The 27,823-nt window shown below is 52.9% G+C and overlaps 1 protein-coding gene and 1 long non-coding RNA gene across 7 annotated transcripts in view; one reads left to right on the top strand and one right to left on the bottom strand.

Moving 5' to 3' along the window:
* Positions 1-21,222, bottom strand: part of RTKN (rhotekin) — a gene marked incomplete at its 3' end in the record, with an annotated part of 35,115 nt that extends 13,893 nt beyond the window's left edge. For 2 of the 6 annotated variants that reach the window (XM_083398447.1, XM_083398443.1), the window contains exons 1-6: positions 11,812-11,981; positions 11,079-11,452; positions 4,911-5,110; positions 3,148-3,209; positions 960-1,013; positions 596-713 (exon numbers count right to left, since the gene is read on the bottom strand). In XM_083398447.1, the coding sequence (XP_083254573.1) occupies positions 596-713; positions 960-1,013; positions 3,148-3,209; positions 4,911-5,110; positions 11,079-11,150 (506 nt within the window). In that variant the 5' untranslated portion in view covers positions 11,151-11,452; positions 11,812-11,981. Of the gene's footprint in view, positions 1-595; positions 714-959; positions 1,014-3,147; positions 3,210-4,910; positions 5,111-6,957; positions 7,068-11,078; positions 11,453-11,811; positions 11,982-20,931 lie in introns of those variants that run through there. The other 4 variants (XM_083398445.1, XM_083398442.1, XM_083398446.1 and 1 more) reach the window with 4 other exon arrangements.
* Positions 38-27,549, top strand: LOC310657793. Its single transcript, XR_014501942.1, has 3 exons — positions 38-106; positions 27,359-27,417; positions 27,451-27,549. It is a non-coding gene; the product is annotated as an uncharacterized lncRNA (long non-coding RNA).
* The last annotated feature ends 274 nt before the right edge of the window (positions 27,550-27,823 follow it).

Below are 27,823 nucleotides of genomic sequence, written 5' to 3'. Positions count from 1 at the left end.
GGGTAGGCATACTACGGTTTGGAGGCAGGCCGGATACGGCCCAATTGCCTTCTAAATCCGGCCTGCAGACGGTCCGGAAATCAGCTTGTTTTTACATGAGTAAAATGTGTCCTTTTATTAAAAATGCATCTCTGGGTTATTTGTGGGGCACAGAAATTCGTTTTTTTTTCTTTTCCAAAATATAGTCCGGCCCCCCACAAGGTCTGAGGGACAGTGGACTGGCCCCCCTGCTGAAAAAGGTTGCTGACCCCTGGTCTAGATGACCCCTGGGGGTCCCTTCCGATACAATACGATAATTTTTATTGTCCTTGTCCCATACAGAACAACAAAATTGAAAAATCATTCTATGCATCACTTAAGTACCTGTTTGAGCCAGCCAACCCTTCCTGCCCCCCAGGGTTCCCTCCCACAGATCTCAGGCCCCCAAAGAGACAAAAAAAACACCCCTCTCTCTACCCCCCCAAATGCCAAAGAACCCAGAGCCCCCAAAATCCACTTTTAAAAACCCAACTCTTGTAACATTGAAAGATTCTGGGGGAAAGGAGAAACGCCACTTTCTCTGCACGGATCCTGCCCAAAGGGGGCAGGGACTCACAAGAGGATGGTGCTCTCGAAGCAGATGTCGGTCAGGGTCCGATCCACCAGCACCATCTCCGTGTCGTAGATTTCCGGGCCGATCTGAAGCAGGCAGAAGACGGCGCAGCGATGCAGCTCTGCCGAGGAACGAGGGGGCATTTAGGTGGCACCGGCGCCTCTCGGACCCCCAAGCCCCAGCCAGCCCCACACGGCCCAGGGAGGGAGAAGGGAAGAAGAAGAGTTGGCTTGGCGAGGAGGTGCCCAGCGGCTTCGGAGGTGGGTGCCCGGCTCAGATCGTGGGGCATCCAAACACCGCCAGAGGCGCCATGCGCAGGAAGCAAAGGCATGCGCCGTCGGAGGGGCCACCACCAAGAAGGACTCACCGCCCTTGTTCTTGAAATATTCCGTGTCCTTCCACATCAGTGGGATCCGGAGGTCTGGAAAGAGGAGGAGATACAACATCATGTCTTATCCAATAAAATCTTCTGTGAAAAGCTTCCTGTGATGTTGTATAAATATCTGGTACTTTTAATTGTTATTTTCTTTTTCTTTTCTTGTTACTTTTAAACTTTTTGTACTTCCCCCCCAATTTTTAAAATTGATTTTTCAAAAAAACATAAATCTCAACCTTATTTAAACCAAACTTAGTAACATTGTTAAGTGACTTCCTCGTATCCCCCTGGTTGAATTTCAGTGTGTATCATTTTAAATCCAATATTCTTATACAATTAATCACTTAACATCTTTCTTTCTTTCCAGTTCAGCATTAAACAAATTATTTCATCACATTACATATTTAAGTCCTAAGCCTATCTGGCATTTGCAAGCTTTTCCAATTAATTTAACTTAACATATTTAACTAAATAGTTAAACTTTTTGTACTTTTTGATGTGGAGAATTCTCCCCCCCCCCCTTTTCTTTTTCCTTTTCCTTTTTTCCTTTTCTGTGCTTAACTTTGTCGTACTTACCTTTATTGTAAGACTGTATTTTAAACCAATAAAGATGTATTTATAAAAATTTTTTAAAAAGGAGGAGCTAAAGAGGGTTTGCTTGCCTCCCCAAATGCGTCCAGGAGGGGAGAGGAGAGAGGCCTTCAGGTAATATAGTGGGGGCCCAGATATCTACGCCAGGGGGTCCCCAAGTGGGGCCACGAAGGGGCAGGGAGGTGGCAGGGGCACTGGAGGCACAAATGGTTCTCAAGCTTTGGAAAACTGGTCTGACGATGAAACACACGTGCTGGAATTGTAGGAAAATAAGGGGGGGCCACGAAGCCTTTCTACATACAGGTATGGATATCCCCCAAAATATGAGGAATATGGCAGCAAGAATCTTAGTAGCCAAACATTGGAAAGGAGACTCTATCCTGACCAAAATGGATTGGCAGACAAAATTATTAGAATTTACAGACTTTGGAAAACTGGTCCAGCAATAATGCACATGTGGTGGAAGCGTAGGAAAATAAGGGAATTTTGGGACTCAATATATATAATGAGCTCAAAAAGATGTTTAAAATCTCCTTTTTGGGGGGAAACCCCTGAAGCCTTTCTACTGGGTAAAACAGGTATGGATATTCCCAAAAATATGAAGAATATGGCAACAAGAATCTTAGTAGTCAAAAATTGGAAAGGAGACTCTATCCTGACCAAAATAGATTGGCAGGCAAAATTATTAGAATTTACAAAATTGGCAAAGGTGACAGGAAGAATCAGACATAATATAGACCAAACGTTTATTAAAGAGTGGGATATTTTCAGAAAATATCTGAAAGAGCATTGTAAAAATGTGAATTCTCTGGCGGGCTTAGAAGGACCCCTGTAGAAACAATCTTATAAAAATAAGGATATGGGATAAGATGGGAGTGATAACGAAAAGTGTGCTACATAACAAAAACCCAGAACCCTTGATGGTGTGACTGGAAGTCATAATGGAAGCAGCGTTGTAAGAAATCTATTTACTTTTTGCAATTTGTATTATCCTTTGGTTTTTCGTTCATTGACAGTTTTTTCTTTTTTTTAAAACTAATAAAGCGATTTTTACAAAAGGAAAAGGAAAAGTGGTTTTACGGAATCAAGCGCTTCCATTTTGTGGAATTAATTAAACTCAATAGCTGAAATTGGATTTTGGAGGCATGTGCAATTAATTGTCACCGTTTTGAATTTGTTGCCGTATGGCCACCCTTGGTGGGTCGTGCAAGCTGCTATATTCTGAATAATGTTCTTATTTTGCTGGGAACAAAAGGGGTGGGACCCCCAAAATGTCTGGAAGCTGATCTAAAGCATGGATATGCCTTTGGTCTCCTCCAGAACATGCCTCAAGCATTCTTCACAAATCAGTAACAATTCTTGAAAGCCAATTATAGGGGCAATATAGAATCACAGAAGGGGTCCCCGAGGTCATCTAGTCCAACCCCTGGCAATGTGGGAGTTTGGGCAGAGGGAAGGCCATTTTTTCTCCCCGAAACAGCTCCCCTTTGGAACTGGGCTGCTCTGCCTGCCTCTCCCCCTGGGCTCTGGGCCGGGAAGGGGTCCGGCTGGGCTGTACCTGCGGCCAGGTGGGCCACGGGGTCCTTACCTGAGATGCAGACTCTGCCTCGGCAGGGCAGGCGGTCGTCCACGGGACCAGCGTCTGAGGGGCTGAGGGGGGGAGAAAGGGATGTCAGAGACACAGGGAGGACCCCCCCCACCGCCTGCCCCCCCCCAAAGCCCCACTCCAGCATCACGGGAATGCTACACTCTTGATTGACAGCCCCAAGGATGCGGGGAAGCAGAACGACTGCATCAGCAGCATTCTTCATTTAAAAATTTATTTTAGAAGATTCATATGCTACTATTTATTTTTAGAAAGTATGCAGCATGCAAATAATAATAATAGTAAAAATTTATACCCCGCCCATCTGGCTTGGTTTCTCCAGCCACTCTGGACGACTCCATACAAAATATTAAAAATACAATAAAGACAATAAAACATTTTTGAATATGTTTTATATTGTCAATTGCTTTTACTGCAATACTGTATTTCAGTTTTACTGCAATACTGTATCACTTTCGTGACTTGTCCCCACAAAACACTTCATCACAGTTTCTTCCTATCTATTCAAAGGGCCTTTGCTGCACGACACCAAATGTAAGAATTCATTGATCAATGTTCCTATGTACTGGCTCACAGGGGAAACCATATAGACCTGTGAGCTCAGCTCCTCAGCAGCCCCTCTGTCTGAGTGATAATCCCTGGCCTCCTGATACCTGAGCGCCAGACAGGTACCCATTCCAGAAATAGCAAACCCAGATGAAGACAAAAGGGTGTGATGAACTTGGCTGGGAAACAGGGAAATGTAAATATCTCTTTTGTTACACTAGATGGGTGTTGGGTGGAGGGCAAGGAGAACCATGGGGCAGGGTCCAGGATGCTCAGATTCCTGCCACCAGACCTCCCCTTTCATGATGTAACCGTGATGTATTAGTGATGTAGATTGGGGGGTGTAACATGGGGATTAAAAAGATAAAGGTACCCCTGACTGTTAGGTCCAGTTGTGGACGACTCTGGAGTGCGCGCTCATCTTGCTTTACTGGCCAAGGGAGCCGGCGTACAGCTTCCAGGTCATGTGGCCAGCAGGACTAAGCCGCTTCTGGTGAACCAGAGCAGCGCACAGAAACGCCCTTTGCCTTCCCACCAGAGCGGTAACTGTTTATCTACTTGCACTTCAATGTGCTTTCGAACTGCTAGGTTGGCAGGAGCAGGGACCGAGCAATGGGAGCTCACCCCGTCACGGGGATTCGAACTGCCGACTTTCTGATCGGCAAGTCCTGGGCTCTGTGGTTTAACCCACAGCGCCACCCGCGTCCCTAACATGGGGATGAGCAGCTAATAAAAGTTGGGGTCTTCTTTTGTTCGGGGTTTCCATCTTGTTCCACCTGGTGGCAGGTGGGAGTCCTGTCGCGACAGTCTTCATTCAAGACCACGCCGACTGGCTGCTGTTTTGCTCTGGTCTTCCTGGCTGGTGTTAGCCGCCCTGAGCCCAGCCTTTGCTTGGGGAGGGCAGGGTATAAATATATTATTATTATTATTATTATTATTAGGTCTTGGGACACAAGGAAGTTCATGGCAGCAAAAAATCCCCCATCTTCTTTCCTCCAGCCTCAACCAGGAGAGGGCCATGACTCTCCTGAGTGCCCTCGGATTTCTCCGCTAACACCCTCCAGAGCCAGACCTCGGCCCCAGAGCGTTCCTGAGCATGTGCAGAGCGCTGGCCCAGCCCTGAGGCTCTTCCTCCTCTTGGCCCAGGGCTGCACTGGCCCTCCTGCAGACATGCGCCGCGCACCTGCCGCCTCACTCACCGCCTGGCCATCCGCTGCATGACTTGTGCCTCCTTCATGCGCTGAAGCTCCGCCATATAGGCCAGAATGCGGCTGTTGCAGACCAGCAGGCTCTTGGTGACCTCCAGGGCCTGCTGGCGCTGGGTGCAAGCCGCCAGGAGCTTGCAGGCGCCTTCGCGCATGCGGATCTCATGGTCAATCTTCTTCTGGATGTCGGTGCCCTGCGAGGGGGGGAGAGAAATGAAAGGGGGGGCATGTGAATGAAGCTGGGGGGGCAGTCCAAGAACCCCAGTCCACTCATTTATTAATAATAATAATAATAATAAATTTTATTTATACCCCGCCCTCCCCAACCAAGACCAGGCTCAGGGCGGCTAACACCAAATATAAAACAATTGATTGAAATACAGCTTAAAAAAACAAGATCAAAATACAGCATAAAAACATTAAAATGCAGCCCATTAATAATAATAAGTTTTATTTATACCCTGCCCTCCCCAGCCAAGACCGGGCTCAGGGCAGCTAACACCAAATTAAAAAACAAGCTTAAAGATTAAAATACAACATAAAACATTAAACATAAAAACTGGTCCTACGTGGGCCAGAAAATTTATTATCACCGGCATATCCCAATTCTCCTCCAAGGAGCTCCAAGCTGCTTGACCCCCCCCCCTCCAGTTATGGTCCCTGGGACCATAACAAATGGCCTGGGACAGGATTGGGAAGTGGAGGTCGAGGGTGCCCCATAAACGAAGAAAGAAACGCCCCCCGGACTCAGCTTCTGTGACAGCTCTGTGTCTTTTGGGGGGGGTGAGAGGAGAGAAGCAGCCCCTGTTCTCAACGGCCAGAGTGCTCTGAGCATGCGCAGAGCGCTCCCCACCTCTCACAGGCTCAAAACGTTGGGCCCTTTCTGTGGGGCAAGGGAAAGCTGACCTGCCCCAGTCTACAGCCTCCGGGGAGCCAAAGCGGGGTTTTGGGGGGGCGTCTCCAAGTGGCGCCCCAAACAATGCCTGGGGGTGTTCAGAATCAACCGCCTGCCTGACTGTCAATTTCCCAAAACGCCTTCATGCTGCTGTTAAATATTTTATTATTATTATTATTATTATTATTATTATTATTATTATTATATATTAAAATACATCACGATAAAGGAAAACATTTTCCTGTGTTTGGTGCCCCCACTGGGGGAAAAAATACCAGGCTCCACGGTCTCCCCCCCGCCACCCAGGAAGACCCCCGATCTTTGAGTGAGAACCCGCCGTCAGGGCGAGAGCTCGGCCTCAGAACATGCAAAGCCCCACCTCTAAACGGAGAGAAGTTCCTGAGCTTGTGCAGAGTGCCTCCCCCTCCACATGCACAGAGTCACAGTAGACCTATCGAATTCCAGGGACCCCCAGGGTCATTGGGTCCAAGGCAGCAACCCCAACTAAAGCAACTGTGTGTGGCAGGCAGCCATCCGAGCTCTGCTGAAAAACCGGGGTTCAACAGGGAAAGCTCTGGGGGCAGAGGCTCTTGCCCCCCCCCTGCGCAATGGACATTATGTACCACGGACGGGGTGGGGAGATCTGAAAAGAGGGATACAATTGGGGGGGGCAAATTCCTTCCTTCTCCCCTGAGTTGCTGGGGGCTGGACTAGATGTCCTTTGGGGGGCCCCCTTCCAACTCTCCCATTCTCTGCAGCCTTTTGCCCAGGCCAGAGGAAATCCCATTAGCATCCATTTTTGCCTCGGAGGCTTTGGGTATGGGGAGGGGGGGTCCCCTCGCGACTGACCCCTCCCACAATGCCCCTGCCGGATACAGAGACCCCCCCTCTTGTCTCTACAGCTACAGACCCCCCCCCAAAAACCCAGCCTCAACCGCCTCCCTCCCCCAGCCTGAAGGGCCGTGAAGCAGCAAAAAGAGCCAGCTGCTTCTGGGGGGGGGGGTGAGAAATGCCCTCCATCATGCCAGCCGCAGAGATGGGCAGGGGGGTCCCGCCTCCTCCAGGCCTCTCAAAGGGGAAACCCCAGCCTCTTCCTGGGGGGCTCCCCTCCTCACCCCCCCAAAGTCCCCCCCCCCAGCCACTCACCTTGGCCAGCCTGCCGCTCTCCATGCCGGCACCCCCTAACTTAGCCGCCGGCCCCCCATGCGGCAAAGGCGGTCCTGGCAGTGGGGCGGGTGACAGCTGGAGGGGGAGGGATGGGGGGGGGCAGAGTCGGCGCAGCAGCTGAGGAAACTCTGACATCACCAGCTGCCTATTTATAGCCGGGTTGGGGGGGGACAGCTGGGCTGGGGAGACCGCGGCCTCCTCTGCCCCCCCTCAAGAAAATGGGGAGGGGGAAAGCAGGGGTCTGGTGGGGAAAAGGAGGGTGGGGAGCTGCTCCTCAGCCCCCCCCCAAAAACCTACATTATTTGGGAGCCCCTTCCCCTCTATGGGGCGGCTGAGAAAAGGGAAGGGGTCCCATGCAAGAGGTTGCATTTGGGGGGGGCAGATGGGGGCCATTTGCTCTCAATCCTTTGTGGGGCTGGAGGCACCCCAGAACTCAGGCATGGAGCGGGGGGGCCTCTCCTAGGCAAACTGATGGGGGCGAAGATGGGGGGGCAGGTTTTGGGAGGTGGGCAAAGGGTGGGGGGCAAAGGGTGGGGCTGGCATGAGGCTCAAAACTCTGCCCCCCCCTTCCATGGACCTCCAGCCTGGGCTAATCAGCTTGCGGCAGATTATGGCAGAGATGCTGAGGATTTAGAAGGCTGGGAGGAAAATCTGGAGTGGGGGGGGTGTCTGGCCAATGTGCCCCCCCCCCGGGCAGTGGAGTCTGGCCAGCCGGGATTCCCTGCACAACCTCATTTCGGTGCCGAATACAAAATCAGAGTGGGAAGGGGTCCCACGAGTCATCTAGACCAACCCCCCCCCACTGCAATGCAGGAATCAGAGTCCCTCTGAGCATGAGCAGAGTGCCGCTGCTTCAGCGCTCAACAACCGAAACCAGTCCAGACCGACCCACTCAGAGGGGTGGAGAGAGGGGGTCAGGGAAGGGGCTTGCCTCACATCCCCCCCCCCTTTTGTTGGAGCCACACGAAGCACCTTGGCCAAAACCATGACAATTATTATTTATTGCTATTTATGAGCATATTGTTCTAGGACCAATCAGACTGCTGCGTTTTGGATCCTATTCAACTCAGAACATAACAATATCTATCCCACCTTTTTCGCGTACAGAGTTCTCCAACTCCTCCTTTGACTCCCCCACAACAACAACAACCCTGCGAGGGAGCGGAGGCTGAGATGCGGTGACATGGCTGCGTGGGGATTCAAACCCTGACCTCTCCCCCGTCCTAGCCCAGGAGTCCAGCGCTCTAACCACTACGCCATGTTGCCTCGCCTTGGCCTGGCCAGGGACAAGACCAGCCTGCGCAAGGCAAAAGCCTTCGAGGTCCTTCCCCCTCAAAGGTCTGCAACTCTGGGCTATCTGGCTTGTTCTGGGGGGGGGGGAGCAGCGGAATGGGGGGCCGTCTGAGTCAAGGGCTTTCTGGCAGACCAGGGATGCCCAGAATGAGCCAAGGCAGGGGGACGGATCCTGCCTATCAAGTGGTTCATTAAGTAAGACATCAGAAGAGCCTGCTGTTTCAGGTCAATGGGACCCATGCAGCTCAGGGTGGCCAAACATTTATTATTAATTATTATTATTATTATTATTATTACCCCGCCCATCTGGCTGAGTTTCCCCAGCCACTCTGGGCAGCTTCCAATCGAGTGTTAAAAACAATACAGCATTAAAGATTAAAAACTGCCTTCAGATGTCTTTTAAAAGCAGGATAGTTGTTTATTTCCTTGACATCTGGTGCCACTACCGAGAAGGCTCTCTGCCTGCTTCCCTGTAACCTCACAGATGCCCCAATGGGAAACCTGCAAGCAGAATTCGAACAGAGGAGCCCTCTCTCCTCCCGGGGATTTCAGCCACTGGTCTCCTGCAGAGGGGAGTTCCACAGGTTAATATGAAAAACAGCTTCCTTCCTTTTCTCTGCCCTCCGTTGGGCAAAGAAGCAGAGCTAGCCTGCCCTCACCTCCCAAAGGAGGTTGGAAAATGACTCAGGAAAGGGCAACCCAAAGGATCCAAGGAATCTGGGATCGACTGCCCTATGAGGAACAGTTGCAGCCGTGGGACTTGGAGAAAAGGCAAGGAAAAGGTGACATGATGGCCTGGGAGTCATTTTGGACTTACAGCTGTCCATAGAGGCGCAGGTCAATTCTGTGTCCAAGGCAGCTGTCTACCAGCTCCATCTGGTACGCAGGATGAGACCCTACCTGCCTGCACACTGTCTCGCCAGAGTGGTGCATGCTCTGGTTATCTCCCGCTTGGACTACTGCAATGCGCTCTACGTGGGGCGACCTTTGAAGGTGACCTGGAAACTGCAATTAATCCAGAATGCGGCAGCTAGACTGGGGACCCGGAGCGGCCGCCGAGACCACATAACACTGATCTTGAAAGACCTACATTGGCCCCCAGTACATTTCCGAGCACAATTCAAAGTGCTGGTGCTGAGCTTTAAAGCCCTAAACGGCCTCGGTCCAGTAGACCTGAAGGAGCGTCTCCACCCCCATCGTTCTGCCCAGACACTGAGGTCCAGCTCTGAGGTCCTTCTGGCAGTTCCCTCATTGCGAGAAGTGAGGCTACAGGGAACCAGGAAGAGGGCCTTCTAGGTGGTGGCGCCCGCCCTTTGGAACACCCCTCCCACCAGATGTCAAAGAGAAAAATAAGTACCAAACTTTTAGAAGACATCTGAAGGCAGCCCTGTTCAGGGAAGCTTTTAATATTTAATGCTGTATTGTTTTTAACACTCGATTGGAAGCCGCCCAGAGTGGCTGGGGAAACTCAGCCAGATGGGTGGGGTATACATAATAAATCATTATTATATTATAAAATTATGCCTTGCCTGGGAAAAGTGGGGAGAGAGAGGATCTCTGTCTCTCTCTCTCATAGAACTCTGGAAAATCCATGAAGCTGACAGAAGATCCAGGACAAATAAAAGACAGTCCTCCTTCATGCAGCGCAGAGTTAGACTGTGGAACTCCCTGCCACTAGGAGCATAGCTTCAAAAGAGGACAAATTCATGGAAGGCTGTCAGTGGCTCCTCGCCAGGACGCCTCGGCCTCTGCAGTCAGAATCTGCAACTCTCCTGAATCCCAGCGGCTGGAAAAATCAGGGGGAGGATGGGGGGGCCCGTTTTTGAGCTCCAATCCTGCTTTGGGGCTTCCCTTTGGCCCCTGGGGGAAGAGGACTCTGGCCTGATCCAGCCCAGGGGCTCTTCTGAGTCTCCCTTTCCTGCTGGGCCCAGGCAGGAAGTCCCACTTCTTTGCCAAAGGAACATTCAGCTGCACCAAACCGGATGAGCAAATGGAGACAAACCCCAAAGGGCACCAGACCCCCCCCAAACAAACTCCCGCCTGTGGAACGAGGCCAGACTCTGGCCCAAGCCCAACGCCAGCCTGGCCAGGCGAACTCCCGGCAGAAGCCCCAGAAAGCATGGAAACGCCACAAGGCACACCTGTCTGGACGCCAAGCCAAGGGAGACGGGGGATCCCCCCCACCGGCACTGGGAGGCTCCTGCCCCCCAGGACTGACGCCACCACACAGGAAGGGGGCCCAGGAAGCAGCAGGTGGTCCCAGAGGGGCAACCTCAAAGCTTGGCAGCGTCTCACTCACTGCAACCGTCGGGAGAACAACGCCAGGGCAATCTTGTTGCCTCAAGGTGGAGACACACAGCAAGCGAGTCGAGGGCACCCGCTGCACAGCCCCCTGCGCCCCCCACCCTTTTCCAAATGAAGGGGCCTGCCCCCTTCCCTCTTCAGCTTGGAGACAAAGAGAAAACGGGTGCCAATATTCGGGTGGCAGAGGAGCGCCAGGCACACATCCAGGAAACCCCAAGGCAATCTGTCTGCTTCTACCCAGCTCAGCAAGGCGGGCGCCAGCTTCAGAGATCCACAGCACTCCGCACTGGGCACTGCTAAATGGGCAACGCAAGTTTGGGGAAACTCCACACTTTGCACTCTTTTCTTTTCTCAGCTGCCTTTGGGGACCAACAGGACATTGCACCCCCTCCGCACACAGGTCTCCGCATTCACACAGCCCGCATCCCTTCAGAAGGAGCCCCCCTCCCTGAAGCAAAGCCCCTCCCCGTGGGTCGCAAGGTCCTGCCCAGCCGCCCCCTTACCTCCAGGCTGAGGGCAATCTGTCGGATGTAGAGCATGTTCAGGTCCTCCAGGATGCGGAGCTTGTCCTGCATCTTGGCACAGCACCCTCACCGACGCCTCCTCTGCGGGGAGCGGGAAGGCTGGGGGCACCCCTACTGCCCCAGGGCGGCAGGGCCAGGGGCCCCGGGCAGGGCCCCCATCTGGGCACAGCGGGGGCCGCTTCGGAGGCCAGGAAACGCCGTGCCGTCTGCACCCGGAGAGCTGGTGCGGAGGTCTCCAGCCTGCCTGTGGGGTGGGGCGGGGTGGGGCAGCGAGGCCCCCAGCTCCTGGCCTCTTGCTGCTGCTGCTGGCGCTGCCCAGGCCTCCGTCAGCAGATTCTGCGCCCCCGGCCGAGCTGCGGAGAGAACAGGGCCGTCCTTTCATGCCAGCCGGGCGGCTCCAGACTCCCACCCGCAGAACAAGCAGCCTCTGTGCCTGAAAGGGCAACAGCGCTGGCTGTGCCCCCCGTTCCACAAAGGAGGGGAGCCTGCCAGCCAGCCAGATGGCACCCCCCGCAAGGAGGCGAGGAGCCCTTTGGCCTTGGGGGTCCTGTGCCCCATCTCTGCAGCAGCAGCACCACCTGCCTGGGTGCCACCCCTGGGTGCCACCCGTGCCCTGGCCTGCCTGCTGCTGCCCCCTGCTGCCCGCCTTCTTTCCCAAGCCTCGGGAGTGTGCCCAGGTCGCCCCTCTACTGCCCCTAGGCCCGGCTCTCACCTCCTGCCCCTCAGCGGGGCTCCTTCTCCCTCTCAGGCCTCCCATGCGCCTGGGGGAACCCTATGCTCCCGCTGCAAGCCTCTTCCCCCCATAGACAGGAAACCGCCTGGCCCCACGCCCGCCCCTCCAGCCCAGCATTCCTGGTTGGGCTCCTCTTACGAGAGCCGCCCCTGCAAGCTCCTCCGCCTGCTCCCTTGCGCCAGGGGCCGCCTCTTCCAGGCCCCGGCCCTCCCACCGGCCACCGGAGAGGGAGGGAGCTCTGCTGCCAGCCCCTCACTCAGGCCTGGCGGGAAGGAGGGGAAAGCGGGGCCAGCACATTTCAAACTCACACAAAAGACAGGCACACTCCTGCGCCCACGTGGCAGGGAGCTGGCCAGCGTCCCCTGCGCTCAAGGCGGCCCAGGGCCACATGCCCAGCCAGACACACCCGGACAAGCTTGGCACCAAGGCAGGCAGGGCAGCCAGCCTCGCCAGGCAGCCCAGTAACTGCTCTAGAGGCCGCTCCAAGACTGGCACAGATGCCCCTGCCCCAAGCAAAATGCCGCAGCAAAGTCTCCTCCTTGCAGGATGGGCTCAGAGACCGTGGGGTCTGCTTGGTGCCAAGCAGAAGAACGCCCCACTCTCTCCAAAGTCCCCAGGGCTCTCATGCCAACCCGTTACGCACACAGGGTTGCCCGCCTTGTGGGAAACTTCCAGGGGTCAGAGCTGGAAGGGACCCGGAGGGTCATCCGGTCCAACCCCCTGCCATGCAGGAACCTTTTGCCCAGTGTGGGGCTTGAACCCACAACTCTGAGATCCAGAGTCTCACGCTCTACCAACTGAGCCATCTGGGCAGAGCCAAGCCTGCCACCTGGCCAATGCAGCTCCACCTCTCTGCTGACCCGGTGTAAAAAGGAGAGGGGGGCTCACACCTGCCTGGGCCACTCTCTCCAACGCAGACGCCCAGCAATGCCAAGAGGGGCAACTCACAGAATCCCAGAAGTGGAGAGTTAGGGACCCCCGGAGTCATCTAGTCCACCCCCTGCAATTCTATGAGTCTCTGAAATATCTGCCAAAGGGAAGCTGGAGCAAGCTTGCTTTCTGGTGCTTCTCCAGAGTGCAGGATCCAGCAGATTCAAACTACAAGGAAGCAGATTCCAACTCAAGATCAGGAAGAATTTCCTTGGGGTGAGAGCTGTTTGGCAGAGGAACAGATTCCCTTGGAAGGTGTGATGGCCTGGGACTCAGGCTCCGACTCAGAGCCAGAGGAGTCTCAGTCCACACTGGATCCTTTGCCTCAGGTGGCAGCTGAACCGAGTCTGGGGCCTGATCCTGAAGAGCCCCAGTCTGCACAGGTTCCCCTGCAACATGCACCAGCTGGGCCGAATCAGGGGCCTGAGCCTGCCCTGGCTCCAGATGCCTTCAGCCGGGCCATCGCTTACAGCTGCTCCACTGCCGGTTGGGTCAGGGGAGGCTGAGGCGGCCTCTGGGTCTAGTAACCCACCGACGTCTCCTGAGCTGCAGAGACTCAGGTCTGAGAGAAGGAGAGACCTGAGTACTCGCAGGAGGAGTGCTCGCCTTCGGGCGAGACAGGGAGGTGAGTCGCCGGGGGATCAGGACTGGCCGTTGCCCTGACAGAGATAAAAGGCTGTCGGACCCTGTCCCAGGTTGCGGGAGCAACATTGCTGTGTGCTAGAACCTGCCTGGGATCCTGTGCCTGACCTTGCCTGGTTTCCTGCCTAGGCCCTGTTGGACTGGGACTGACTCCTAGCAGAACCTTTTCGATTCTGGACTGGACCTGGACCATGTTGTTGGGTTACCCCTGGGGCCAGCAGAGAAGATGGGTAGATTTTTCATAGAATCATAGAGTTGGAAGAGACCACAAGGGTCATCGAGTCCAACCCCCTGCCAAGCAGGAAACACCATCAGAGCACTCCTGACATATGGTTGTCAAGCCTCTGCTTAAAGACCTCCAAAGAAGGAGACTCCACCACACTCCTTGGCAGCAAATTCCACTCTCGAACAGCTCTTACTTTCTTGTAGTTTGGATCCATTGCTCCGTGTCCCTTTCTTCACTGGAGGTTTTGAAGGAGAGGTTGGGTGGCCCCCTGTCAGCGGTTCTTCAGCTGGAATTCAAGCGCTGGAGGGGGTTGGATTGGATGGTCCCGGGGGGTCCCCCTCGAAGGTGAGGCACAAGAGGGGACAAGCCAAAGCTGAGCCATCACCCCAAGGTGCAAGGTTGGCTTTTGGGCGCGAGGTCATAGCTTGAAAGAGTTGTGCTTGCTTTGTTTTTAAACTGGGGAGTCTTTAAAATGGGACTTCCTCCCCTGCAGCCCGAAATGGTTCAGTCTGCTTTCCTGCTGCCTCATTCTGCTGGGGCCAATGCAGAAAAGGCCCCGCATGGCACTGCTTCCGGGTGCAACTGCCCAGAACCTGCCTAGGCTCCCGAAAGACGATACCAGATGATTCCAATTGCTCCAGAGGGCACCTTCCTTCCCACCCCCAGAATATCTGTCAATCAAAAAGAGTTGGGCAGAACCCAGGAGTCCAGCCTGCCCCCCCCCAGCACCAGGAAGACCCACCAAAACACAGCCCTGGAACCTTTCAAGTAAGAGAATGCACAGAGCCTCTGGGCATGGGCAGAGTGCAACCTCTGTGACCTAGACAAAGAAGAAGAGGATTTCTACGGGCGCCAAGGCAGCTGCCCTTCCATGGGCACTCACACCCCCCCCACCAGGAGGGTGGCAGCACCCACCCTCGTAAGATGCAGCACAATCGCTTTCTGTTTTCCAGCAGGGCTCTTGTGCTGCCTTGGGACTCCCAGCACCCTGAGGTGCTCCCCCCCCCCCCGATTCTTTGTCCGTCTGCCAACTTTGGGCCTCTGCCAAGCCTGCTAATGCTTCCCTCTTGTGCGTGGGTGGTAATGGTGCCCTTTGGCTGCAGAAGCAGTGCCACTCACTCCTGGATATCAGAGATATAGGGAATTAAGGTGAGCTGCGCAGCGGATTTCCTTTTGTCTGCCCTGTGTGGCTTCAGGTGAACCCAAGGCCTCGTAAATCAGTTATGAGAAGGGCCAGGCGTATTCCTGGCTGCCAGCCTCCAGAGTTTACCAAGCCGGTCGCAATTCTCAAGGGAACGGCACAAGACAGAACGCTGCAGTACAATTGCTGGCGGGAGCAAGGAACACCTGCGCTCAGAGGTCTGCATAGGCTGGCAATTTGCTACCGGGCCCGAGTTCGAGGAGTTACCATGAGTCGATAAAGCCCTTAGCAACTTGGGACCTGCAAGATCGCCTGACCCCAAGGTGCCCACTCTGCCACTTTGATTGGACCAGGGACAGGTACCACATAATACACCCAACTGGGTATTTGTAAGGACTCAACCATTTAAGGTGGCAGCGCCTACCCTGTGGAACTCCCTGCCAATTGATACCCAGCAGACGCCTTCACTGCATCCTTTTTGGCACCTGCTAAAAACATCCCTTTTTAGACAAGCCTATCCAGATGCTGAGAAAGTTGACGCAAGTTTTAACTTGTTGGAAAGTATTTTAACAGTTTGTATGTTTTGAATTATCCCTGTAATTCAAATTTTGTTGATATTATTGTTTCACCTTTTCGTAAACCACTTTGAGGTTTGTTTGTTTTTAAACAGTGCAAAAATTAAAGAAATAAGTCTTAAACAGACATGCGGGGAAACGCCAGCCCTGCAGGGCTGTCATTCCGGGGAGTTATTAGCTGAACCGGGCATAATCTAACGAGGAAATGGCTAATCACCTCGAGGAAAGCATTCCACTGGCTGGGAAAAGGAGCACAGCCAGGCTCCTTGTTCCAGGCTGAATGCAAATCCTCCCTCAGGACTTGTGTGGGGACTTCCCAGAACACCTTAATCTTCTGCTGTTGCCTCTGGGAAAGAAGGCTGCCGGGTCTGAGCAGAAAGGATCGGGGAGAGCTGCAACAAAATGTTGCAGCGTCAAGTGCTACTCCACGCCAAACACACCCCTGACTCTCTCCAATGAGCATGCTCAGTCCTCATAGAATCACAGAATGGTAAAATTGACATGGACCCCCAAAGCGTTGTCTAGCCCCCTGCAATACAGGAATCACAGCAAGCTGATCAGTTTTGGGGGAGACGGGTCCTGTGAGTGTCTCCCCTCAGATTTCCGGCACTTCCCCAAAGTGGGAGGGCCCCATCCAGCCTGCCGACACCTCTCCTGCCCTTTGGCGCGCAGTATGTGACCCTCTTTTGGCTGCACAAACAACAACACACACAGGCTGGGCGATGGAAATAGAAGGAACGGTTATTTCAGGCGGGTTAAAAATAAAAGGAAGGACCATGTCTGAATGCCTTAATTCTGGACAGTGCAGTGGTACCTCGGGTTACAGATGCTTCCGTTTACAGACACTTCAGGTTACAGACTCCACTAACCCAGAAATATTACTTCGGGTTAATAATAATAGTAATATTTTTTTATTTATATCCCGCCCTCCGCAGCCAAAGCCGGGCTCAGGGCGGCTAACAACAATAAAATAATACAACATTCTAAAATCATTTCATTATAAAATTAATTCAAATCAAATTAATGGCAACCATTGGGCTGGAGTTCTGTGAGGATTACCAAAGGAGGGGGTCAGACTGCACCCTGACCAAAGGCCTGATGGAACAGCTCCATCTTGCAGGCCCTGCGGAAAGATGTCAAGTCCCGCAGGGCCCTAGTCTCTTGTGACAGAGCGTTCCACCAGATCGGGGCCACAGCCGAAAAGGCCCTGGCTCTGGTCAAGGCCAGCCTAACCTCCCTGTGGCCAGGGACCTCCAAGATGTTTTTGTTTGAAGACTGTAAGGTCCTCCGTGGGACATACCAGGAGAGGCGGTCCTGCAGGTACGAGGGTCCTAGGCCATATAGGGCTTGAAAGGTTAAAACCAGCACCTTAAACCTGATCCTGTACTCCACCGAGTACTTCAGGATGAGAACAGAAATTGTGCAGCGGTGGCACGGTGGCAGCAGGAGGCCCTATTAGCTAAAGTGGTGCTTCAGGTTAAGAACAGTTTCAGGCTAAAAACGGACCTCCGGAACGAATAAAGTTCTTAACCCGAGGTACCACTGTACAACAATAAGTATCCAAAGAAAACCTTGTGTTGCAAAAGAGAATGTCAGCGTTTTCAGTCCTGTGCAGAATTAACGTCCACCATGTTTAGGCAACACTATGACCCTATACCTGCGTGATGGACAATCTTTATAGAATTCCTTCAAACAATAACAAGTTTAAAATGAAATCTCAGGCTCAAAGTCTCTGAAAGATTCCGGATATTTGCAGCATTTGCTATTTTCATTCACATATATTCATTTGAAATAAGATGAGTTTATGAAACAATTCTCTATCCTCCCACCACGCTGACAAAGAATTCTACAAATCAGTTGTCAATATCCGGAATCTCTGTTCAGGGTTGGACATTATATTTGCTGAATGCACAAAGCTCCAGAGCTTATCTTTCATCGTGAAAAGTTTGGCACCTCGCTTCATTTAAAGACTTTCAGAGACTTTGAGCCTGAGATTTCATTTTGAACTTGTTATTGTTTGAAAGAATTCTATAAAGATTGTCTATTACGTAGGTATAGGGTCATCGTGTTGCCTAAACATTGTCGGCATTGATTTTGGATGGGACTGAAAACACTGCCCGGCGGCTGCGTGCAAAAATAATTGCGACCCAGAGCCCCTTAGAGTTGGCGCCTATGCCAACCACATGCCCCAAAGGGAAACCCACAAGCAGTATCCAAATTCAAGTGGGAGGGAGTTCCGTAGTTTAACTTTGCACCTTATTGTACGGAGTCATAATAAGCCCACCCAGCCTGCACGGACTGGCAGTGGCTCTTTGGGGTCTCAGACGGAGGCGGGTTCCTGTGTTGCACGGGGTTGGGCTAGATGACCGCTGGGGTCCCTTCTCCTACTCCACAATTCTGTAGTAAGCCCTGGCAGAAGAAAGGAGGGCAGCCACCAGCGGGGGTCAGTGGCCACCACAGACAGCCCCAGATCCAGAGGTCAGGACCCGGGCGGGGAGTCCCATGTGGGGCAAGGCTGGGCTCCGATCCAGGAAGTCTGGTCCTGGGGCGAGGAGGGCAGGTGCTGCTGAATCGCTTTCCTCATGCGCAGAGGGAAGTCCCTGGCAGGGGAGATAATAGAGCCTTTGTTCCCCTTCGCTGGGGGGCGGGGAAGCTGGCCGTAACCCTTTCCCTGTGGCCAGGCCCCAAACCCCAGCCCCACACTTGCCACACCCCCGCAGAAGAAGGCAGCGGAGGGGCTGGAGGAGGGGGCAGCCCCCCTCGGCCAAATGCTCTCAAGGGACAAGTTTCTAGTCCCTGTGAGTGGCAGGGGGCACTTCCCCACACCTGACACCCTGGGCAAGGCAGAGCAGGGGGGCACAGGGGCTCCTGGAGACCCCCCCCAAAAGTAACCCAGTCATCTGGGGAGGGTATTTGGTGATCCAGGGAGGGACAAAAATCCTCCAGACATTGATAGTAATAGTAGTAGTAATAATAATAATAATAATTTATTTATTAATTAATTCCCTGCCCATCTGGTCGGGCCTCCCCAGCCACTCTGAGCGGCTCCGAACAGATTGAAAACAGAATAAAACATCAAACATTAAAAACTTCCCTAAACAGGGCTGCCTTCAGATGTCTTCTAAAAGTCAGATAGTTGTTTACAGTATTTCCTTGGCATCTGATGGAGGGCGTTCCACAGGGTGGGTGCCACTACCGAGAAGGCCCTCTGCCTGGTTCCCTGTAACTTCACTTCTTGCAGGGAGGGAACCACCAGAAGGCCCTTGGCGCTGGACCTCAGTGTCCAGGCAGAGCGATGGGGGTGGAGACGCTCCTTCAGGTATACTGGACTGAGACCATTTAGGGCTTTAAAGTTCAGCGCCAACAATTTGATTTGTGCCCGGAAACAGACTGGGAGCCAACGCAGGTCTCTCAGGAACAGTGTTACAGTGGCACCTCGGGTTACAGACGCTTCGGGTTACACGATTTCAGGTTGCGCACCGCGCTGAATCCAGAAGTACCAGAACGGGTTACTTTTGGGGTTTGGTGCTTGCGCATGCGCAGAAGCGCCGAATCACAACCCACGTGTGCACAGACGTGGCGCTGTGGGTTGTGAACACTGCGGGTTGTGAATGTGCCTCCCGCACAGATCACGTTCGCAACCCGAGGTTCCACTTGGTGGTCACTCCCTGTCCCCAGTCTAGCTGCTGCCGCGGAGCCACAGGGCCCGGTCTGTGGGGAAAGAGGCCCTGGGCCACCCTGAGGTCCTCAAGCCTTCAGGGACTCCAAGGCCTTGGACTGAAAACTCTGGTTCAGTCCCAGATTTAGGGCGGGGTGGGGGTTCCTTGCACAGGGTATGGAGCCAAGGGGGCACAAAATAATAAAGATAATAATAATAATAATACCTATATTTATACGGGTTCCTCCTGAGAAGATCCCTAAAAAAAGCAACTGCACCAAAAAGGAATTATTGTGAAAATAATTTTTTTTTGGGGGGGGGGGTTCTTGTCCTTGCTCTGGTTGCTCCCATTCCAGGAGGGGCTGGGGTTGAGGGGGGCCACTGGCTCTGAGAATTGCAAGTGGGGTGTCCCTAGTATGGGAGATGAGGAACATGGCAAGTGAGGCGACCTTGCCTAGGGACCCTTTGCCCCCAGCTCAGCCTGCCCACCTGGGGCTCTGTGGGGCAAGGGCTTCTGGCACCTCAGACCTCAGTTGCCCTCTCTGCAAAATGGGCCTCACAGAACCATTGCAAGGAGGAACTTGGCTTAAAAGTGCAACTCACTCGGCCGTACAAACCGCTGTGCAAATAAGTATAGATTTATTTCGTACCTGTTACTCCCAGCCGCCCACTGACTCTCGCCCAAAATGTTCCCCCAATCCCTGCCACCTTCTGAACATTAGCAAACCTCTCCCCCACTTCAGATTCAGCCCTCCCCCTGGACCCCCCCATCATAACCATCCTCCACCGTCACCAAGAAAGCCAGTGTGGCCGAGGGGTTAGAGTGTTGGACAAGGACCTGGGAGACCCGGGTTCAAATCCTACCCCCAACTCCGCCATGAAGCTCTCTGGGTGACCTTGTGCCTGTCACTGCCTCTTGGCCTCACAGGGTCCCTGTGGGCATTAAATGAGGACCAGGCACCTGGAGACCACTCTTGGGTTTGAATCCGCTTTATAAACTGGCTCTCAGCAGTGGTACTAACTTTAAAGCTGCTGTTACACCATTATTATTATTATTATTATTATTTTTAATAATATTTGCATTCCGCCCTTCATTTGAAGATCAAAGGGCGGCTTTTCCAACACATGACAGACTAGATGATACTGTTGGTGCTTACTGAATCTTAAATTACGCTTATTACTGTTCAGTTTCCACTGAAATGAGGTTGCATTTTAATGTTGTATTTCAATCTTGTTTTCTAAGCTGTATTTCAATCAGTTTTTTTATATTTGGTGTTAGCTGCCCTGAGCCCAGTCTTGGCTGGGGTATAAATAAAAGTATTTATTAATTATTATTATTATTGTTATTACACGTGACTAATAAATGTATTGATTTATTTAAAATGGCGACTAGGGACTGGGAGACCAGGTTTCAAATCCGTCCGCTCAGCCACGAAGCTCACCTGGGGGGCCAGCCCCTCTCAGCCTAAGCTAGAGCCTCCCTCGCAGGGTTGGCGTCAGAATTAATCGAGGGCAGGTGGGGGGGGGGCAGAACCATGTGAGTCACTTTGCGCTCCTTAGAGAAAAAGAAGAGGGATATAAACGCAGTGTGGGAAAAATCTCCCACGGTGGTGATGGTGGGTCCCACTCTCGTCTCCTGCCCCTCCCGTCGAAAAGGGACCCCCAGGGCCATCTAGTCCAGCCCCCCGCAATGCGGGAATGAAGTTTCCCTCCCCAGTCTGGATACGAATCCATTTCTCAGTTGCTCCGGCGTGGCGCCCCTTCCGCGCCAGGTGCTCGACGAACCGCGCCAGGAGAACCTCGACGGGAGCGCGTCCCGCAGACCTCGCCCCCGCCCACCCGCCACGGCCACGCGCAGCCTCGCCTCCGCCCGGGACTTTCCCACGCCACCCGCGTGGCCGTCCGCTCCCCCCCCCCCCGCGCCTACCTGGTCCGTGTCCCCGACGAGGCTAAGGCGGAACCGGCCCCGTCGGATCTCCATCTCCAAGGCTGAGCCCCGCGCCACCGTCACTCTGCTGCGGTGGTGGCGCTGGAACATGGTGGCGCCGGGGCGGGGGCGCTTCGCGCCTGGTCAGGTCTGGGCAGCGCACTGGGACCGTCGGGGAAACTCGGGTGGGCAGCCTCCGCAAGCGCCGCCAAAGGGACTTGGGCTCCGACGGTGGGCGGCCCCGGGCGCGAGTCCCACCTGGGCGGCCTTTAGCGGCGGGGGCGGCGCCGCAGCTGCTTCCGCCTCGCCCCGCCCCGTCGTGGGAGGCGAAGGCCGCCCAGCGGGCGCGGAGATGCGGCGTCTGGGCGCGGAGAGGACGGCGCAGGGGCGGGACGGGGCGAGGAGGGCGCCGGGGTCCTTCAGCTCCGGCCGGGACGCGCGACCCTCGACGGCGCCCTCGCACCTTCCGCCAGAGCGGGCGATCCTCCTCGGCGCCCCCGGCCCAAGAAATGCTGAACTTATCCATTAAAAAAATAGCAAGAATTAAAGTTTAGAGGAAAAGAGCTTTTCTGATGGCAAGAGTTGTTCGACAGGGCAGCAGTCTCCCTCGGAAGGTGGAGGTGTTTCAGCAGAAGTTAGGGGGCCGCCCTCCAGGAATTCTTTAGCCACAGTTCCTGAATTCAGGGGGTTGGGCTAGATGATCCCACGGGGTCCCTTCCAACTCTTCAACTCTATGGAACCCAACAATTGTGTGTCTGGATAGGCTTGCCCAAACAGAGACATTTTAAATAAAAAAAAAATCCTTCCTATAGCACCAACTAAGTTTGTTCTTGGTATGAGCTTTCGTGTGCATGCACACTTCAGAAGGTCGGCGGTTCGAATCCCCGCGACGGGGTGAGCGCCCGTTTCTCAGTCCCTGCTCCTGCCAATCTAGCAGTTCGAAAGCACGTCAAGGTGCAAGTAGATAAATAGGTACCGCTCTGGCGGGAAGGTAAATGGCGTTTCCGTGCGCTGCTCTGGTTCATCAGAAGTGGCTTAGTCCTGCTGGCCACATGACCAGCTGTACGCCGGCTCCCTTGGCCAGTAAAGCGAGATGAGCGTTGCAACCCCAGAGTCGGCCACGACCGGACCTAATGGTCAGGGGTTCCTTTTAAGTTTGTTATTGGTATGAGCTTTCGTGTGCATGAAAAGAGTATATGAAGAAGTGTGCATGCACACAAAAGCTCATACCAATAACAAACTTAGTTGGTCTCTAAGGTGCTACTGGAAGGAATATTTTTATTTTGTTTCGACTACGGCAGACCCACACGGCTACCTACCTGTAACTAGAGACATTTTAAGCAGGCCTCGAAAAGAGCGCAGTGCAGGCACTTGCCTGATGTCAACAGGCAGGGAGTTACAAAGTGTTGTAATAAATGAAAATATTTATTTCTTACAAATGCGGAAAAGGATATTGTGTGGCCCCTGTCACAGATCTAAGCATCTGAGGGGCCACATTCATGTGGTGTGCCTGAGATTCCCTCGGGGTTCTTGCTCCCCCTTTATTTTTAGGGGGGCAGTTTAATTTCTCCCCAGGGAGGCAGGGTGTTGGGGGCCTCCTGGGGGCGCTTCTCTATTTGAAGTCCCAGGGGTGCCAATGCCTTACTTACACAGAAGCATTCAAGGTCCTGCCAGGGCTGTCTGCCAAAAGGGCTGAGGAAGAGTCTCTGTGGCTCAAGGCTGCAGCTGGCGGGAAGGGGGGGGCAGACAGATGCCAGGAGCCTCTGAGCAGAGACTGGCACCGAGGCAACACACATGGGGGGGGGGGCCTTCAGGTATGTGCCAGCGCTTCTGGGATCAGGGCCAAAAGCAAGTCGAGGCTTAGTTTGGACTTGGGGTGGGGGTTCTAGGAAGGAGGGAGCCCTTCAACTCGCCTCCCGTGGAGGTTTTGAAATGGAGGTTGGGTGGCCGTCTGTCAGGGATGCTTTAGTTAGAATCCCAGAATGGTTGAATTGGAAGGGGCCCTGCGGGTCATCTAGTCCAACCCCCCCCAACGTGCAGGAATCTCAGTGCAGTGGGGGGGGGCGGGTTGGACTGCATGACCATTGGGGGTCCCTTCCCAATGCCATATATTTATTTATTAGATTTCATTCAAGAATCACAAGATAGAAACGCAAAACCACATACCATAACAGCAAATGAAAACAATACACACAGGCACATGCACACAGTTCGCCTAATTTAAATTAAATTAAAGTTCATTTAATTAGCGAAAGGCCTGGGAGAAGATGAACATTTTTCTCTGGCTCTTAAAGACATATAATGAAGGCACCAGCCAAAGTTTGCCAAATGTCCCTGGGGGGAGAATTCCATAGACAGGGAGCCACTGCAGGAAGGGCCCTGTTCTCGAGGAGGAGGCACATGAAGAAGGGCCTCAGAAGATGATCTCAGGGTCCAGGTAGGTTCATATGGGAAGAGGCGGTTCTTGAGGTATTGGGGTCCTGAGCAGGGAAAACCATAGGTTTAACTATACAGACCTTTGTTGGCAAGGTGATGTCTCTACTTTTTAAAATGCTGTCTAGCTTTGTCATTGCTTTTCTCCCAAGAAGCAGGAGTCTTTTAATTTCATGGCTGCTGTCACCATCTGCAGTGATCATGGAGCCCAAGAAAGTAAAATCTCTCACTGCCTCCATTTCCTCCCCTTCTATTTGCCAGGAGGTGATGGGACCAGTGGCCATGATCTTCGTTTTTTTTGATGTTGAGCTTCAGACCATATTTTGCGCTCTCCTCTTTCACCCTCATTAAAAGGTTCTTTAATTCCTCCTCACTTTCTGCCATCAAGGTTGTTTCATCTGCATATCTGAGGTTGTTGATATTTCTTCCTGCGATCTTAATTCCAGTTTGGGATTCATCCAGCCCAGCCTTTTGCATGATGAATTCTGCATATGAGTTAAATAAGCAAGGAGACAATATACAGCCTTGCCCTACTCCCCCAAAGTGCCACAGTCCAGCCACATTAGGCTTCTTCAGGGAGTGAATCGTAGCATTGAAAGGGATCCCAAGGGTCACCGCCTGCAATGCACTCTGCTTATGCTCTGGGGCACTCTTATTTTTGGGGATGTCATGTACACCCTGCTGGCGAAAATAAATCCGTAACGCCTTAAGGCCGAGTTCCCGCAGGGAGCCCAGCGCACCGCTCCCTGTCGCGGGCACGCGGGCGCGCCTCCGCCTGCGCGGCCCTCCCTTCTGAGCGCACGGGGAGCCCCCTCCCGTCCGGCCCGCCCAGAAAAGCCAGACACGCAGAAGGCGGGCCGGGAAAACCCCGGCGGGGCAGCGGGGATGACCCAGCCAGCCGCTTCCAGGCTGCGCAAGAGCTCCCGCGGCTTGCGCAACCTTGCGCCGCTCTCCGCCCGCGGGCGCCCCGTCGGAGCCTGCTGGAGAGAAAGCCGTCGGCCCGGATCCGAAAGAGCGAGCCTCCTCCTCCGCCCCGCCGGGTGGAAGGAGACGCGCAGCTACACCAGCCTCAGCGCGGCCACTTACTCACGAGTAAGCCCCGCTGGATGTATGGAAGAGAGTACTGGACCATCAAGAAGGCTGATCGCCGAAGAATGGATGCTTTTGAATTCTGGTGCTGGAGGAGACTCTTGAGAGTCCCATAGACTGGAAGAAGAGCCAACCTCTCCATTCTTAGGGAAATCAGCCCTGAGTGCTCACTGGAAGGACAGATCCTGAAGCTGAGGCTCCAAGACTTTGGCCACCTCATGAGAAGAGAAGACTCCCTGGAAAAGACCCTGATGCAGGGAAAGATGGAGGGCACAAGGCGAAGGGGACAACAGAGAACGAGATGGTTGGATGGTGTTCTTGAAGCTACCAGCATGAGTTTGATCAAACTGTGGGAGGCAGTGGAAGACAGGAGGGCCTGGCGTGCTCTGGTCCAGGGGGTCACGAAGAGGCGGACACCACTAAACAACAAAAACAAAGGGTCAAAATCGTAGAGTCGGAAGGGACTCCAAGGATCATCTAGTCCAGTATTTCCCAAACTTGGGTCTCCAGCTGTTTTTGGACTACAGTGCCCATCATCCCTGACCACTGGTCCTGCTAGCTAGGGATGATTGGAGTTGTAGTCGAAAAACAGCTGGAGACCCAGGTTTGGGAAACACGGCAGGGATCTCAGCTCAAGCATCCATGACAGATGGCCACCCATGCATTGCTTAAAATCCTCCAGGGAAGGAGAGGCCACAACCTCTGGAGGGAAAGCATTAAGCTCTTAGTGTCAGAAAGTTCTTCCTGCTGTTCAGTCTGAATCTCCTTTCTTGTAACTTGAAGCCATTGGCTCGGATCCTGCCCCCTGGAGCAGGAGAAAACAAGCTTGTTTCCTCTTCGTGAGACTGCCCTCCAGATATATTTCCTTGTCTCTAGGCTAAACACACCCAGTTTCTTCACCCCCTTCATCCTAAGGCTTGTTTTCCAGACCTTTGATCATCTTGGTCTCCTTCCTCTGGACACGCCTCAGCTTGTCAACCTCCTTCTTAAATTGTGGTGCCCAGAACCGGACACAGGATTCCAGGCATGGTCTGATCAAGGCAGAATAGAGAGGGACTCTGACTTCCCTTGATCTGAACACTAGACTTTGGTTGGTGCAGCCTAGAATAGCATTCACTATTTTTGCTGCAGCATCACACTGGGGGCTCATGTTCAGCTTGTGGTCCACTAAGACACCCAGATCCTTTACACATGTACCACTGGCAAGCCATGTGTCTCCAACGTTTGAGATGTGTCAAGACAGGTGCCAACAGAGGGGGAAGCCTCCAGATTATGACAGTTGCCTCCCCTGCTTCTCTTATAAGAATGAACCCAGCCGATCAAATTACAGGAATTGGTGGAGATGGCTCAATTGTCTAGCAAACTCAGAGGAATCTCCAAGCAAAAATTTGCGGAAAAATGGGGTGGTTATAGAAGCTATGTTCAAAAATACAATAATAGTTTTGACTCCGTGCTAGCATTCGAGGGACAAAGGAAGTAGAAGGAGGTGGACAACAATTAAGGATCTATTCTGTTTTCTGAATGTATTGGAAAATTTATATAGAAAGGTCTATTGTTTTGTGTACATTCGATTGTAAGTTAAAATGTATGCGAAGGGACCTGACAGGAAGTCAAAGTTGAAGAAAAGATTTTGTAAGATAAAAGAGGGGAAAAAATTTACTTTCATTATTATCATTCCCCCCCCCCCCTTTTTTGTGTGTGTTTTGTATGAAATGTTTGGGAGGAAATAAGACGGCAAATAACAAATAAACTAAATATTGACGTATGTAATTTTTATTTCTCAATTATATTTTGTGGTGGTATGGTTGAATGTTGTTGTTTTTTTGGTAACATAAAATCATTCAATAAAAATTATTTTAAAAAGAAAGAAAGAAAGAAAGAAAGAAAGAAAGAAAGAAAGAAAGAGGGAAAGAAGCCAGCCAGCTCAGCTCCCTTTCAGTTCCAGGCCTGCAGGCTCCATTTTTTATTTCCACGCCTTTTTATTCGCTTTAGTGCTTCATGTTTTCCACAGTGCTGAGAACCAGCTCCCAGCTGAGCTTCTCTGCTAAGTTGAAGCCCTGGCCTCCCCTGTAGCTTTGCCCACCTGGGAAATGGGAACTTTTCCAAAGTGCCTCGGGAGCTCTTGGCGCGAGTTAACGTTCAACCTACGAGCGTCGTGTCTGAGCATGTTTTCCCGCTTGCCTGCTTTTGGGCCCTGAAATTCCTGCCGGAGCTTTTCCCTTTTCCGTCATGACTGTGTTGCAAATAAACAAATCTGGGGGGAATAAGAGCGGATTGCAAAACTGGCCCTCCCTTTCACAGCCCAAACTAGTTAATTCTGAAATTTCTTGTGAAACCTGCATGCCCGGTGCAGTTTAGAAGGATGCCTGGCCCTAATGGCATATCTGCACCTCAGTGGGGAGGATTGTGGGGCCAAACTATCGAGTTCCTGCTTTCAGGACAGAGAGGAATGGCCCTGCTTTTTCCAGGTACCAGAATTTTGCTCCAGATCACTGCACCCTGGTTGCCACCCCCCCACCCACACCCCGGCTGTGTGCTTGTGTGAAGGTGCATGAAGTGTAACTGATGGCAGAAAAACCTGCTGTTCTCCTTTCGATGTTAATAAAGATAAAGCAAAAGGAGCTCTGTGTGTCTCCCTTCTCCACAAGATTCCGACTCTCTGGTTTTCAACACCAGGGCTGCTTTAAGAGATAAACTTGGTAACACCATGGACTATCAAATGCCTACAATGTTTAGAATACATGTCCCTTTTTTACTGGTCTTAAAGGTAAAGGGACTCCTGACCGTTAGGTCCAGTCACAGACGACTTTGGGGTTGTGGCGCTCATCTCACTTTACTGGCCGAGGGAGCTGGCGTTTGTCCGCAGACAGTTTTTCTGGTTCATGTGGCCAGCATGACTAAGCAGCAGTGGCGTAGCGTGGGGGGTGCAGGGGGGGCCGGCCGCACCGGGCGCAACATCTGGGGGTTAGGGTTAGTGGGCGCAAACCCACAGGTTAGTGGGCGCAAACCCACAGGTTAGGGGGCGCAAATCCACGGGTTAGGGGGCGCAAATTACCTCCCTTGCCCCGGGTGCTGACAACCCACGCTACGCCATTGCTAAGCAGCTTCTGGCGAACCAGAGCAGCGCACGGAAATGCCGTTTACCTTCGCGCCGGAGCGGTACCTATTTATCTACTTGCACTTTGACGTGCTTTCGAATTGCTAGGTTGGCAGGAGCAGGGACTGAGCAACGGGAGCTCACCCCGTCGCGGGGATTCGAACCGCCGACCTTCTGATCGGCAAGTCCTAGGCTCAGTGGTTTAGACCACAGTGCCACCCGCGTCCCTTACTGGTCTTACTACGTCTTTAATGAGCTGTGATGTATTCCTCT

The sequence above is a fragment of the Podarcis tiliguerta genome (genome assembly GCF_965153285.1).
Source record: "Podarcis tiliguerta genome assembly, chromosome: 9".
Lineage (NCBI taxonomy): Eukaryota > Metazoa > Chordata > Lepidosauria > Squamata > Lacertidae > Podarcis > Podarcis tiliguerta.
Note: the sequence above shows the minus strand (reverse complement) of the source record. Positions and strands in the feature narration are given on the sequence as shown.